The sequence below is a fragment of the Glycine soja genome, chromosome 11 (assembly GCF_004193775.1).
Source record: "Glycine soja cultivar W05 chromosome 11, ASM419377v2, whole genome shotgun sequence".
In the NCBI taxonomy this organism is placed as follows: Eukaryota; Viridiplantae; Streptophyta; class Magnoliopsida; order Fabales; family Fabaceae; genus Glycine; species Glycine soja.
The window spans coordinates 18,897,622-18,912,829 of NC_041012.1; the positions used below are offsets into that span (position 1 = coordinate 18,897,622).

At 37.8% G+C, this 15,208-nt stretch overlaps 1 protein-coding gene across 6 annotated transcripts; it reads right to left on the reverse strand.

The window, feature by feature from the left end:
* Positions 1 to 627: 627 nt before the first annotated feature.
* LOC114377250 (protein LNK2-like) lies at positions 628 to 15,004 on the reverse strand. 6 transcript variants are annotated; one of them, XR_003659054.1, is made up of 8 exons: positions 14,669 to 15,004; positions 12,027 to 12,372; positions 11,712 to 11,841; positions 10,832 to 11,138; positions 4,773 to 5,450; positions 4,504 to 4,661; positions 1,593 to 1,995; positions 628 to 1,119 (listed from the first exon to the last, which is right to left on the reverse strand). XR_003659054.1 is itself a non-coding variant. In XM_028335683.1 (8 exons), exons 1-7 carry the CDS (start codon positions 14,690 to 14,692, stop codon positions 1,653 to 1,655), a joined length of 1,986 nt encoding a protein of 661 aa, XP_028191484.1. In that variant the 5' UTR covers positions 14,693 to 15,004; the 3' UTR covers positions 628 to 1,119; positions 1,626 to 1,652. The 6 variants fall into 6 exon arrangements, 5 of the variants coding, with proteins under 5 accessions (XP_028191484.1, XP_028191485.1, XP_028191486.1 ...); XM_028335683.1 differs by having other exon boundaries at positions 1,626 to 1,995; XM_028335684.1 differs by lacking the exon at positions 628 to 1,119 and adding an exon at positions 1,167 to 1,527 and having other exon boundaries at positions 1,626 to 1,995.
* Positions 15,005 to 15,208: the final 204 nt, after the last annotated feature.

Sequence of the window (15,208 nt, forward strand, 5' to 3'; positions counted from 1 at the left end):
CCTCCTTTGCTGCTATTTCGCCAGCCATGATAGCGAGACCATGCCTGCTCTTACTGACACCAGTAGCTGTTTCGTCAATGCTGCTGACGAAACACCCTCCACGTCAACCGGTATGTCGCTAATGCGAGTGACGGCTTAGCTTTATCGCCATTACAAATGACGGGATGCATGTAAAAATAGACTCTGTTCGTAAATAGTTTAGGAAGAGATCCTATTTGATAAATTGTTTGTAAAAGTGACTCTTGTTAGGTCAATTTGCCGGAAAAGTTCATTAGCATAGCAAGAGGATCCCTTCCTGTATGGGTTGGGGTCATAAATAGCATCTAGGGTTTTACGTTTTGCAACTTTTTCTTGTAAACACGTCTATTTTTTTAAATTCTTTTCCAATAATAACCCTAACGTTACACATTTAAACAGAGATGTTTTTTCCTCTACTAGTTTGTTTTTTGAAATTTAAATTTGGTACTGTAAATTTGGCTTTTGCAATTGAACTTGTGGAAATCTTGTAGTTTTCAGTATTAAATTTGTTACCTATTTCAGAATTAATTAAACTTTTGGAAAACTATTTATATATTCTGAAATTAAACTTCTCAGTGTATTTAATTAACATTTCAAAGGCAACAAACCTGCAAAACTAACATCTTTTTGCATATTTCATAAAATTAATGGCTACTATTTTATTGCTTAATCCATTTGCCACCATCACTCATTGCGTTGAAACATTGACTGCTCACAGTCACATTGAAAACCACAAGGAGTTCATTTTACTGCTATGTTAATTTGCTTCGTTTCGCTATCCTAACCATGTGTCCTCATCGCTGTTATCTCCCAAAAACTATTTCTTTCATGTCAAGAACCAGAATAATACAGTCTTCAACATCAGGCAACAGAAAAAGCGGCTTCAACTTCCTCCAAAATCTGGGACTCTTGAGTTAAAGCAATGATTTCTTAGTTCATTGCCTATCAAAGCACTCAAGCTGTGGGCAAGGACCATAGTATTTTTACTCAAATTAGAAAGTTAATCTTAGAGCACGTATTTACTGCATTATCAGAATGCCACTAACAATATACTTTGCCTTCAAAAGCATGGCAAAAAATAAGCATCGACTTGACTTCAACCTGAAAATTCAAAATATATAGATAAAGACAAATAGGTTTGTTATAAATTTTCCGCAGAAACCCAGAAGTCCAGAACATACTTAAATTCAAATTAAAAATCGCAAGTTTATGTCTCAATCTTAAATAATGATATGATGAGGGGTAGGTAGGTATGGCAAGTCGTACATATAGAAATACGACACCAACTTTAAAGCCTGGTCTAAGTGAGTCAGGCAAAGACTTAAATTTGACATATAAGTGGCTTTGCGAGACACTTTTGTTGTAGTTATGATTAAAACAACATAGATACTGATATACATTGTCATGTTTTAAAACAGCAGAAAAACTAATAATACTGATAACATGCATGCATGAAACTGTTTCCCAGGATTCTACAGTGATAGTTGCACTTGCTTATGATCCGAATGGCTGACAATAAAATAAAACATTTGCATTACCAGTAAATCCATATATATTGAAAGAGGGAAGCATACCAATAAGCATAGATGTATTAAGGAAGGATTTACCCTCAGATTTCGGGACAACCTCTTTCTTCATTGAGAGGCTTCAAGTTCATGTGTGTTGGATGCATTCTCTGACATGTCTATGCAAGGATTGTTTTTAATTTGATCCATAGACTGGGCATCAACCCAAGGATTCTTAAACCCAAGGTGAGAAAGTTGTTGATTGTTTTTCGCGTCCTCATCTTGTGAGCAACTCATGGGAAAGTTCACTGGGTTAGCTGCTTTGCTTTCACATTGCACCTTGGTAGAAATAGGCAACTCCAACTTGTCAGAATAGTTTTGGGTCAACTCCATAGGCCTATGAAAAAGTAAATGAGCCACAGTTCTATCAATGGGATTCGTCTCTGTTTCAACATCAGGCATCCTGGCATATCTGTGATAACAACATGATTCATACAATGAAATAGTTAGCAACATAGCATCTCTACAGTGCAATCAAGGTGATAATACATAGCATCTTTACTGTGCAATCAACATATCTATGGTTCATAAAGTAAAAACAATGATAGATCCATCATTGTTTTTGCAAGATAAACATGCTTATAGTTCTATTGGAGTTCGAAGATAATACTGTGATCTCTAATAAGGTAAACTATGTATAAGAGTGTTTGCTGTCATTTTGTGTATTATCACACATTGTAATTCTTTATTGGCTTGAATATGTTTTAGGCCCTAATAAATTATAGTTTTTTGCTTTGGGTCCCTAATAATTTTTTTCGTTGCATTGGTTTCTTGATATATCAAAACAGTTGTTTTGAGTCTCTATCGTCAGTGAAATGATAATGTGATACCATCTCAACGACAGATATATATTGGGAAGACCTATTCACAAAGTATCATGTCATCACTTAACTGATAGCAGAGACTCAAAACAGGGGTTTTGGTATATCAAGGATCGAATGCAACGAAAAAAATTATTAGTGACCCAAAACAAAAATCGGTCATTTATCAAGAACCTAAAACATATTTAAGCCTTCTTTATTTATAATCAATAAGAGTACAATATAAGGAAACACAATAATGACTAGTAATGAATATAATCCTTGATTATCCTTTGTTGTCAGTGTTGTGAGTCAATTTCTTAATTCTCCCTACTACAGTCATTGGGATGTTGTGGTTTGAATCTTAATATTGTTGCATATTTGGTGCAGGTTGGGCAGGATCTCCTAGTGACTGACGATCAACCTCAGGATATTATGCTCTAATTGGAGGCAATCTTATTTCTTGGAAAAGAAAGAAGCAAAATGTTGTGGCTAGATCTACTGCGGAGGCTGAGTATCGTGCTATGGCTGTTACTACATGTGAACTTATCGGCGAGACAACTCCTTAGTGAATTGAAGTTCTGTTAAGTTGAGTCAGTGCAACTCATTTGCGACAACCAAGCAGCTCTCCATATAACATCTAATCCATGAACAGACTAAACATACTGAAATAGATTATCATTTTATCCATGAGAAGATCACTTCCGGAGAAAACACCACTTCGTTTGTGAACTCCAATGATCAGCTGACAGATATCTTCACCAAGTCTCTCCAAGGTGTGAGGATAGCCTATATATGTACCAAGCTGGATGCATATGAATTATATGCTCCAGCTTGAGAGGGAGTTTTGAGATATGCTGAGATCATGTTGAGATTTGTATGCCTGATATTCTGTTAAATCTGATTATACCAGATTATGTAATTAATTCCATTGTAAATACCATATTATAGATAAACAGAGCTGAGGGATTTTCTCCTCGTGCTTTTTATCAAAATCATTTTTTTTTCTGGACTTTCAAGTAGAACTAATAAAATTCAACATGTTAGTTTCTTGCAAGAACTAAATTATGAACATGGTTGACAGCATGGGATTATCACAATAGAGAGCAGGAATGAGATGAGGCACAATAAGCTATTTAAGCAAGGTTTGTATCAACAAAATATCTGAGTGGCAGTAGCTAGACTACCATATTCGACCTTGGTGCTGGATCTTGCTTGCTTTCTAGACCACCGGCAATAGCAGACTACAAGAAAAGACCAAGGAGGAGGGCATGGAAGAGCATGAGAATGCTCTACAAGGAATGGAAGGACCTATAACAAGGGATAGGAGCAAATGGATACATGAGGAACTAGCCCGAAAAGCTTAACAAAGTGATTGATTGGATCCTCAAGGAAGAAAGCTATCAGGAAATTAGTGACAGAATTAGCGACTGAAAATCCGTTGTTGAGCAAGCCTTAACTTTAGCTAAGTGAAAATCGATGACAAAGAGTTAATTATAGGCTCACTGAGCAAGATACATGTGTACTTAGTGAGAATTCTTGGGCGCTAAGCAAGCTAGCATGCATGCTAAGCGAGTCCTAACAGATCTCATGCCCTGTTTGGATGTTCTTTTCGTATTTTGTGTGTTCCGTTAGTTGGGTCTGACTTGCACGCAAACATTACTTGGGCCCTTTGTCATACCTAGGTATAAATAGCTTTTCTTAAACAATTGTAATCAAATTTGATTGTTTAAGAGAAGAACGTCTGGAGAGTATTCTCTTACACTTATTCCTTGTTAGATTTATGTGGCCCGCAAATCTGGAGCATGCCATTGGTATTAGTAATAAATCTGGAACATGCCATTGGTATTAGTAATATGAAGAACGTCTGTTCAAACACCAGATATTTTACTCATAAAGTGGTGCCAGGAGATGCATATAAACCTTAATGTATTTCGACTTCTTCTTGTCCATCAATGATGTAAAAGGAAATACGTAGTACTCACTAGCACCAGATATTTTTCACATAAACCTATTCCAGTTTCCTCCTATTCTGCTTTTGATGTTAATCATGATGTAAAAACAAAAAAGCGATAAGTAATGACATTTAAAGTTGTAATGCATTGTAGTAGTGTTACTACCTGTTTTGGCTATTGCTTTCTTCTCTTGCAGCAACTTCAAGTTCTTCTCTGCTACTTTTGTTTGTACTGCTAGTATCACTAGCATAATGCCTTTGTGTTGCACTTTGTGCCAACCGGAACAAACTATCTCTGATGCAGAGTCTTATTTTGATGTCTAACTGTAGAAAAAGTTTGCCTTGGGATTGTAGCCAAGCCCGGATTATTATACAAGGAAACAATTATACTACACATATACTATATAATATTAGCAAGTATCAATTCAACCATACCTTTGATATAATATGCTGAAGCCCGTACAGTACGGTGTCTTCAACGAAATCATTACCAACTGCCACTGACATTGTATTAGAATCATCTTGTTCAATTGGTGGATCTAGCGCAGGAAAAGTTCTTAGATCTTCATCAGTCCCATCACTAAGGTGACTTTGAATTTCTGGAGGACATTTTTGAGTGCTTGATTTACTAGGAACTTGATGGCCCAATTGTTGGCGTTGTTTCTGAATAGCAATCATTGCCTGCATTTGCTGCCGCCTCCTCAATTTTTCAATTTTCTCCTGAGGAGTCATGATTTGGGGCTTGACTGAGTCCACAGAATTGTTCACACGATTTACTATACCAGGAGACACTTCGTAGCCAGAAAGTGCTGGCTGAGTCTGCGATAGCATTGGCATAGCAGGATATGTATTAGTAAGGTTCCCATACACAGAAGAAGTCACATATGGATTTATGATATTCTGATATAGGGTTTCAGCTCCTTGGATCTGCTTTGGTTGCCCAAGAATTGAAGAGGGAGAAGATTGTATGACAGAAGGTGCCAATTGATTCTGAAATTGTTTTGCTGGTGCTGCTGAAGGAGACCAATTACCATAGAAATCCTGCAAGGTATTCTCCTCTTGTTTTACCTGTGATTTTTTCCGAGTTTTCAGAAGGTTCTTTTGCCTAATAACCTGCACATATATGAAATGATAAAGATCAAATACTTACTTGACTTTGAGAAGAAAAAGGTGAAATAAATCTTCTGCTAGAGCTGTAGCACATAATTATGCCAAGGGTGTTCAGCCATGTATGAAAGACATGCACATCTAATCAGAATAAAACATACACCAAAGGACACAATATAAGTGCAATTCTAAACACAGAAATAAAGTTCAAACAAAGAAAGATTATCCATCATGGAAAAGAACTAGTGCTTTCTAAAGATGCTAAATTGCATATTTCAAATTTTCCTCAACCTAGAAACTAATAATCGCTAGTCTCTAAACTCCTAAAGAACGTAATAATTATATTGCTAAAAGGGCAGGAGCTTCAGCTTTAAACTTCCAAAATGAGGTGGTAAAGTAACCAAATAACAAAATTTAGTACAAGGAATGTTGGTAGAGTGCAATTATGGATGAAATCAATAATATAAATGAACTGTGTCTGAATTGACCATGTATCATTTCTTTACATTTGTACAATGACTAGTTGTCCATTTCAATAGGAACTGTTGGATATCCTTGTATTTTATCTATATTTGGTAGCTTAGTTGGTAAGCTTGTTCAGAAGGGCAGCAGTGAGTTGTCACTGTGATTGCCCTTCTCTCTCCATCTTGTACTCTATATATATGTCCTTTTTTGAAATTAATAAAGCTGAGTGAGAAAGGAGGGTGTTTCTCCTTCAGTTTCAAGTTGGTACCAGAGCTGGTTCCGACTGCTGTCCGCCGCCACCGGCTCTGTCATCTCCGGCGAGACCAGGGTTTGGATCGCCTCGAAAAGCGCTACCCACCCGTGGAACTCGCGCCGCCGTCGGCCGCCTCACGCGCCGCTTCTTCCTCGCGCGTTTTCCGGCGCGTGCAGCTCACGCGCCGCCGTGCCGGCGTCGGAAGCTGCCCCATCCGGTCCCGGTAGCTTCGTCGTCGCCTCCTGGGTGTGTTTCAGGCCTCACCTCCCGCTTCCGGCAAGCCGTTTGGTCAGCTCTTGTGTGTTTTCCTCTCTTGTGTGTTAGGGTTTGCTGTTTGGCTCTTAAATGGCCTCCTCTGGACCTGTCTTTTGCTTTTCCGGGACCCCAACCATCACCACTGCAAAGCTGAACTGGAAAAACTACCCTTCGTGGTCTGCTTCCGTGGAGTTGTGGTTCCTTGGTCAAGGACACCATGACTACTTGGAGAAAACCTCTGATTCTGTTTTAGATGATAAAAGACTTGAATGGGAGAAGCTTGACTATCAATTGTGTGCCGTGTTATGGCAATCAGTTGAGCCGGATATCTTGGAGATCCTTCGATCATTTAAATCATGTCGTTCTTTTTGGAAGAAAGCCCAAGAAATCTTTGTCAATGATATCCAAAGCTTGTTTGATGCAACCATGAAAGTTACAACCCTCAAGCAAACCAGTCATGACATGATCACTCATGTGGGTAAGGCTCAGGCTGCCGTGGAAGAACTGAGAAAGTTCCTTGTAGCTGATTCATTGGAAGAAGTGAATATGAAACTTGACAAGTTCTACATGGTTCTTATTTTGAGAAGCTTGCATTCAGACTTTGATCATGTGAGTGATCAAGTACTTGCTGGAGACCAGATTCCATCAATGGATTCCCTCATCACTAGGCTTCTCCACGTGCCTCATTTATTGAAGGATGAGAATCCCACTGATGGAGTGGAGACGTCAGCCATGGTTGCGTCTCAAGGAAGAGGAAGCAGTCGCAACAACAAAGGAGGTCGAGTGGAAGGGGTGGACGTCCTCATTGCACTTATTGCAAGAGGATGAGTCACACCCAAGAGAATTGTTATTCGTTGCATGGGTTTCTCGACAAGGTCGCACAGGTCTCTCGATCAGAGAAAGTAGAGTCTAGATTTTCTGATGAGGAGTATCAGGAATATTTGAAGCTTAAATCCGAGAAACCCAGCAACCAAGCTCAATCCTCATCTGTACCATGTTTTTCAACAGCTTGTATCTCTCAATCCATTGAAGGTTCTAGTCCTTGGATACTTGACTCAGGTGCCTCTGATCATATTTCTGGTAATAAGTCCTCCTTTTCATCCTTCTCTTTTCCAAAAATTCCTCACCACGTTACTGTAGCCAATGGTTCCAAAGTTGTGTCTCAAGGAAGTGGTCAAGTTTCATTATCTCCTCTGAAATTGAATTTTGTGTTATTCATTCCTCAGTGTCCCTATAATCTAATTTCATTAAGTCAATCAGGAGATGGTGTTTTGATCTCTCAGAGGAAGTATGCTCTTGATATTTTAGAAGAAACAGGTATGCAGAATTGTAGACCTGTTGAAAGCCCTATGGATCCAACCCTAAAGTTCATGGCAGATCAAAGTGAAGTTTATCCTGACCCCGAGAGATATAGGAGGCTTGTGGGAAAACTCATTTACCTTACCATTACCAGACCTGATATCTCCTTTGCTGTGGGAGTGGTTAGCCAATTTATGCAGAATCCTCATTTGGACCATTGGAATGCTGTCATGCGTATTCTGAGATATGTTAAAAAAACTCCTGGTCAAGGGTTGTTGTATGAAGACAAGGGTAATACACAACTATCGGGATATTGTGATGCTGATTGGACCGGCTATCCCATGGATAGAAGGTCTACATCAGGCTATTGTGTCTTTATTGGAGGAAATCTTATTTCTTGGAAAAGCAAGAAACAGACAGTTGTCGCTCGGTCCAGTGCAGAAGCTGAATATCGATCTATAGCTATGGTTACTTGTGAGCTCATGTGGCTTAAACAGTTTCTGCAGGAATTGAGGTTTTGTGAAGAGTTGTCAATGAAGTTGTATTGTGATAATCAGGCTGCTCTTCATATTGCCTCAAACCCAGTTTTTCATGAAAGGACTAAGCACATAGAGATTGACTGTCATTTCATTCGAGAGAAGCTTCTGTCCAAGGAGATTGTCATTGAGTTCATTGGTTCTAATGATCAGCCAGCAGATATTTTGACTAAGTCCTTAAGAGGATCCAAAATTCAGACTATATGTTCCAAGCTTGGTGCATATGATTTATATGCTCCAACTTGAGGGGGAGTGTTGGATATCCTTGTATTTTACCTATATTTGGTAGTTTAGTTGGTAAGCTTGTTCAGAAGGGCAGTAGTGAGTTGTCACTGTCATTGCCCTTCTCTCTCCATCTTGTACTCTATATATATGTTCTTTTTTGAAATTAATAAAGTTGAGTGAGAAAGGAGGGTGTTTCTCCTTCAGTTTCAAGTGGAACATTGTCACTATCACTAACCCTAGTACATATGGTAAAGGACACACCTTAAGCATACAAATTACACTCGATTCTCATCACTCCCCCTCAAGTTGGATCAAAGATGTTAATCAAGTCCAACTTGCTAACATGGTAGTTAAAATCGAGACTTTACCCAAGATTGGGAAGGGGAGTTTGGATCGTAAATCAAAGGATCATAACACGGATTGTAAGATCCTACAAAATTTATTAAATTCATATATATGCATACACAATCATATATGTGTGCATATAAAGTAGTATTAAATGACTAAATCACACTTCAAACACTTAAATTAAACAAGATAAAGTCACACAAAATCCAAGCCTTACAAAACAATCAAAGATGAAATTTTTTTATCATATTGGAAGAGAAAAGGGCCTGCGAAGGTGACAAAGATGAACAAATTTCTCATATTGGATGAGAAAGGTGCGATCAAAATTGATAAAGATGTGTTTTTTTTTTTTATAAGAAAAGGGCCTAAGAAGGGTGCAGTCCACACAAAGAGAGAAGAAAGAAAAATATCGCATGAGAGAAAGAGACAAGTGCCATAGTTTTCTTTTTAAGTGAAAAGGGGTGGTAATTTTTGGTTTTCTACCAAAGGAAGAGCAGTAGTTTTATTTTTAGGTGAAAAGGGGGCATGGGAGTATTTGGATGGAGAGGGAATAGCGAGTTGGGCTTTGAGCTTAAGTAATTATTATGTTTTTTGGGGGCTGAAGCAATTCTGGTTAAAACCAAACCTAACCGGGAAAAAAACTCCAAACAGACTCACGAAAAGTGCTGCGCCGCGCACAAGCCTCGATCTTCCAGGTGATCCAGTGCGATCTGCCAAAATTGAGAGCCAGCTGCAATGTGAGATCAATGAGGATGGAAAAGATCATAAAAGTGTACGATCTTAAGCTCCAGGACACGATTTGGACTACAATGCTTGTTACAATGGTATTCAATCCCTACTCTCATTCAGGGCCTTAGATTTCTATAATTTATTCTCAACTTTTAACAGGTGCAGTAGATCCATGTCCTTACTTAGTCTTGTAAAAAAGGTGCATATGGAGCAACCTCCTGAATTTATCGCTCAGGAGGGGTCTTCACGACTTGTCTGTCAGTCTTTAGAAATCACTTTCTAGTCTTAAATGACCACTGAGGGTATAGAGTTTGGTAGATTAACCATGTTGGTCCAGCAGTTTGATATGACTCATAATGAAGCTGACAAATCAATTTTTTATCGCCATTCAACTAGAGCTGTTAAAATGGGTTAAATCCCATAGCCCACCAGGTTATTCTTCCTGCACCATTCAAATTTCTTCTACACCCAGCAATTGAAGTGAAAATCTGAAATTGTCCTTCAGTTAAAACTCAAATACACCTATCCCTCCACAAACCATTCACTATTGGCCTCCTTCCCTTCCCTTCCCTTGTGCCGCGAGTCTCTCCCCCCTTCGTTGATCTTCACCATTCTATGGTTGCTTAATCTGTGGTTCATTGCAGCAAATCTTCTTTCCCATCTCACCTCCTGTTGTCGCCGTGAGTACCCTATCTCCTGTGTTTGTTTGTTTTTTTACTGCGTTAAACCCGTACGGATTGGCAATCTGTATGGATCATACGGATTGTCAATCCGTATGATCAGATCATTCGCAAATGTAAAAAACTAACCTCCTCCGTCGTTGCATTGCAAGACCCACCACGACGACAATCACGAACTCAATGTAGCAAGTGACCAACCATCGCGACAATGCACCTCGACGAAACCAACCACAATGCGGAAGGAGGAGCTCAGCCAACAAAAAAACGTAAGTGAATGGTGTAAGAAGAAAAGAAAAAAGGAAGGAATGAAGAAGAAGTAAAAAAGGGTAAATTTGGAATTTTTTAAAATATTTTGGGTGTAGAAGAAATTTGAATGGTGCAAGAAGAATAACCTTAGCCCACCTGTTAGGACTTAAGCACATGAACAGAGCCCAACCCAAAAGACAAGTACATTAGGTGGGAGATCCTCATGGCTTAAGTACCACGTGTATGTTTACTTTTAGGAATCAATTAGACAGAGGGAGTATTTATTTAGTTCACTGTACAAATAGAGAGATAACTAACAAAGATACTGGATCATTGTGAAAATTGGCATACCTGCTGTTCCTTTCCTGGAGGCTTACTTCTAACTCCATCATTTCCCACTTTAGCTGTGATTGTGCATGCATTTTCTATAACCTGGGATGCAGGACCCCCAATCTTCTCATTGTTGAGGTCCAATGATTCATCACTACATTGAGCATATTCTTCTTTGATTTCCAAAGGCTCAGTTCTGTTCCTTAAAGCACCTGATGAACTTGGTGTGTCCAATGGTAAAGGTGCTACATTTTTACTCACATCTTTAGAGGACCAAAGCTCATTAGAATTATCAAGACTTGCATGGCCAAATATAGGGTCATCATTGCTGCAAAATCATCACTTGTAGAATATTCAGTCAGACAGATGCCATTGTAAAATACATGACTAATAACTAAAAGTATAGATGTATGTCTACAAACATTCACTGTTAATCAGGACTTCACATCTCTCCAATGTTATCCATCACATGCACTGTATAATGAAGACCAAGGCACGTAAAACTACCAACTGGCAATCTTTCTATGTTCAAACTTTGGTGAAATGAAGTCTTCCTAGTTTAGTGTAAAATTGTTCAAAGACTTAATATTGTAATTATTCCCATATTTTCCCTTTTAATGATGGTACTTTATCATTGAACGACGAATGTGCACAGCTGCACATATTTTTCCATTCAAGTTTGATAGAAGGAACTTAAATGAAGATTGAGTAAAGTATAAGCAGTTTTGAAAAGTGAAGAATACAACAGTTCTCATAAATAGGAAAACAGGAGAGAAGTTTAGTCCAATTTTAGATTTCAGTAATTCAGTAAAAAGAATGACATGATATTAAATACACTGGTGATCATAATGCTATCTGATACACATGCATTATATAATGCGATAGAGATAATCTACATTACCTAAAAATTTGATCAAGGTCATCAAAACTTCCTATGTTGACCCATCCATAATCAACAAAATCACCTTGCTCTTTACCTTCATGAGCAGTTTGGAAAATTTCATCATCCTTTTCATGTTGTGTAGTTTCTTCTGTCAGACATTAATACAATTAGAAATGGCAAAATATAACTACATATCATGCATGTTTATTATTTTTCATAAAATGATGGTGAGACAAGCAGAAAAGACATCAACAGACAGAGGCCTGTACAAACACAAAAATGAATAGACACACATGTTATCTAGTCATTATTCCAGCAAATTGGCAATTTTACCACCTCTTGATGAACTGAATTTGCTAAGTTCACTTAAATTTTTAGATACTTCAGTACCCAGGGAACCCTGATCAATGTTAGCTGAAGTGGATAAAGACAAGTCAGGCCATGCATTTGTTCCATATCCTGAGGTTAGTAGTTCTCCACTATTATCAAGGTTGGAACTGCTTCCTAGCTTTCTTTCATGAAAATCAGTTTTAGCCTCTGGCCTCTTCAGCTTGGTGAGCTTAGTCGCAGCAGCTTCTTGATTCCACTCTTTTATGTTGCTAACATCTTCATTTACCTCTGGATATGGCACAATATGATCATCACTCTCACCTCCTTCACCCCATATTATGTTAGCTAGCTGAAAACAATCCATCATTAAACATTATTAGTATTATTATTGTTTAGGCTAAATTGTAATTTTGGTTCTCCAAGTTTTCCAAATCCACAATTTTGATCCCCTGGTTTTTAATCGTAACATTTGGTCCCCTAGTTTTATAAATAAGCAATATTGGCGCATCTGTTAGATTATTACTAATAATTGTGATAAGTAGAGTTATTAAGTTAATTAATAATTAATGGTTTTTAATTCATTTATAATTAATCACAATTATTAGTTAATAATCTAACAGATGAACCAAAATCACCAATTTGTAAAACTAGGGGGACAAAATGTTACAATTAAAAATCTGGGGGACCAAAATTGCAATTTAGCCTATTGGTTATTGATGTGATTGAAGTCAACAATAATAGAAGTACACTCTAGATGTTGACAATAGTAACATTAATAGACACTGGGAAGAACACAAATGTACAGAGCAAGAGGGCAAGACATAACAAAATTTACAAAAACTTCATTACCAACTATCACTCAGCATTTGAAACTAATGAAGGATATGTCCATTTAATTGTTTATTTCAGTGAAATACCCGACTAATTTGGCATCAAGTCAAAAAATTGTAAACTGATTATGACTAATGGATATTAGAGTGATCTCTAGATCACTTCAGTACTCCACTGTTATAATATTAGATGAGCAGTTATTCTATCTTTTAAGTCAGGTAGTGTGTACAGCTGGCAACTAAACTGAATCACTCCCTAACTATACAAGGCTGAATTTTGTATAGAATAGTTAAGATTTATTATGTTTGGTAATTGTGTGTAGAATGATGAACACACACATGTACCATAAAATGATATCCCTAATAAGTGCTAATAACATGTGCTAAAAGTAATATCTGCATGTGCTGAATATGCTATATTTAACACTCCCTCTCAATCTAAAAAATATATAGATCATAAGAACCAAGTTTGATACGTGTGAAGGATTTGGTGAACATGTCAACAAGTGGATCACTTAAATTGACAAATCAGTAGTAATTTCGCAGCAAGGACCTTTTCCTGAATGAAATGACAATTGATCTCTATGTGCTTGATACTCTCATGAATTGATCTCAAAAGATGTAATCTTCAATGGATCAAAACTCCCATTTGCCTCCTCTACTTCACTGCTGCCAACACCTAAAATTACTTCCAAACTCAGCCCTCTAGGTGTCATCCATCAATGTTCCTCACACAACCCGTCATCAAGAGTCTACATCATTATCCAACTCCAGTTCATCAACCTTCCCTTCTACTACCTCTAGCCCCACCAATGACTCTGTCCAACCACCTGTTCAGCTTCTTCCAGATTTGTCCACTCCATGCAAACCAAATTCCAATCTGGTATAGTTAAACCAAGACTGTATCCCACTTTGCTGCAGAGCCTTGTACTCTCCAACAGGCTCTTGCCTCACCTCATTGAAAATTAGCAATGCAGCAAGAATATGATGCACTCATATTCTAACTTATGATACAGAGGACTCTAATTATAGATTATTAACTACAGTTGGATAAGTAAATACAATTGTCACTTACAATGACATGTCTAAGGTACTTATAACACTAAGCAATCAATGAAAATTTTGGAGCAAAAGCCCATTTGCAAAAGATATCAACAAATCATCACATACTTTTGATTCTTTGTATCTTTCTCTGGATTATTGTCAATATTAACCATCTACTATACCATTCACTCGGAAATTCTACTGAAATCAATTCCTGTCTTGCCTTTACAATTCCATTTCATGCAATATTTAGAGATTGGAACATCAGTTTCAAAATTCTCTCTGATTTTCTTGACGTAACATTGTCATTATGCAACATCAGTAGTGCAAAGAATGCTACGACCATCTAAACAAACTAAGTACTAATCAATCTCTCTATCTATCTATCTATCTCTAGCTAAGAGTCACGCCTCCTTGACATAAAAAACAATAACAGACATTTGTTACAGCTTTCAATATTTGTACGACATATTTGTTTTGCAAATTTTGAGTTCCCAAAAGCATTTAACCAAAAGGAAGGCCAAAAAAAAAAGGAAAAGAAATTCTACAGCTACACAAACAACTTCACCTCAATCTAGTAGCGTTCCATTTCCATGTTTAAATCACCAGAGACACACAACAAACCATCAAATTCATTTCAACAACAAGAACCTAAGCAAGTGTAATAGCAATACCAAAAAATTACACTAAAAGAAAAACTGGATCAAAGACTCTGACCAAAAATTAAACTAAAAATTCCAAAAAATAAAAAAGCTGAAAAAATTAACGCACCTCTTCGTCGTTCCAATCAAACATTTCATATAATTCGAGCAAAAAAATGCGCAAAACCGCAACCAGAATCAAACACCAGGCACCGAATTAGCTCACACATCGCCGAACTCCCCCTCGAGATCACAGAGAAACCCACTCCATCAGTTCGAGCCGAGAGCAACGAAACGGCGTCGTTTCACACTTCACTGATCGACGGAGAAACGAACATGCAAAAGAAGAGAACGCGAATAACCTCAAAAAATCTTCAACAAAGCAAAACGGTAATAACGGAGTTTCCAGAGAGAAAGAGAAGAAACAGGAGAGAGACAGAGAAAGAGAAAGAGTATGATGGGGCAGAGTGCACGTGACGTCACGTGCGTAGACGAATGGCTTAGAAACGGAGGGTGGGTCCCACATGTGCGACACGTGTGAATGAAAACGTATCTGAAGTAGTGGTCAGGAATTGCCCTATCAAATACTCTAACTTCATTGGGCTACGTTTTCTCTCTCTCTCTCTCTATTTTAGAGATTTTGCGTTTCGGGTTTCGGTGCTGTCGTTTT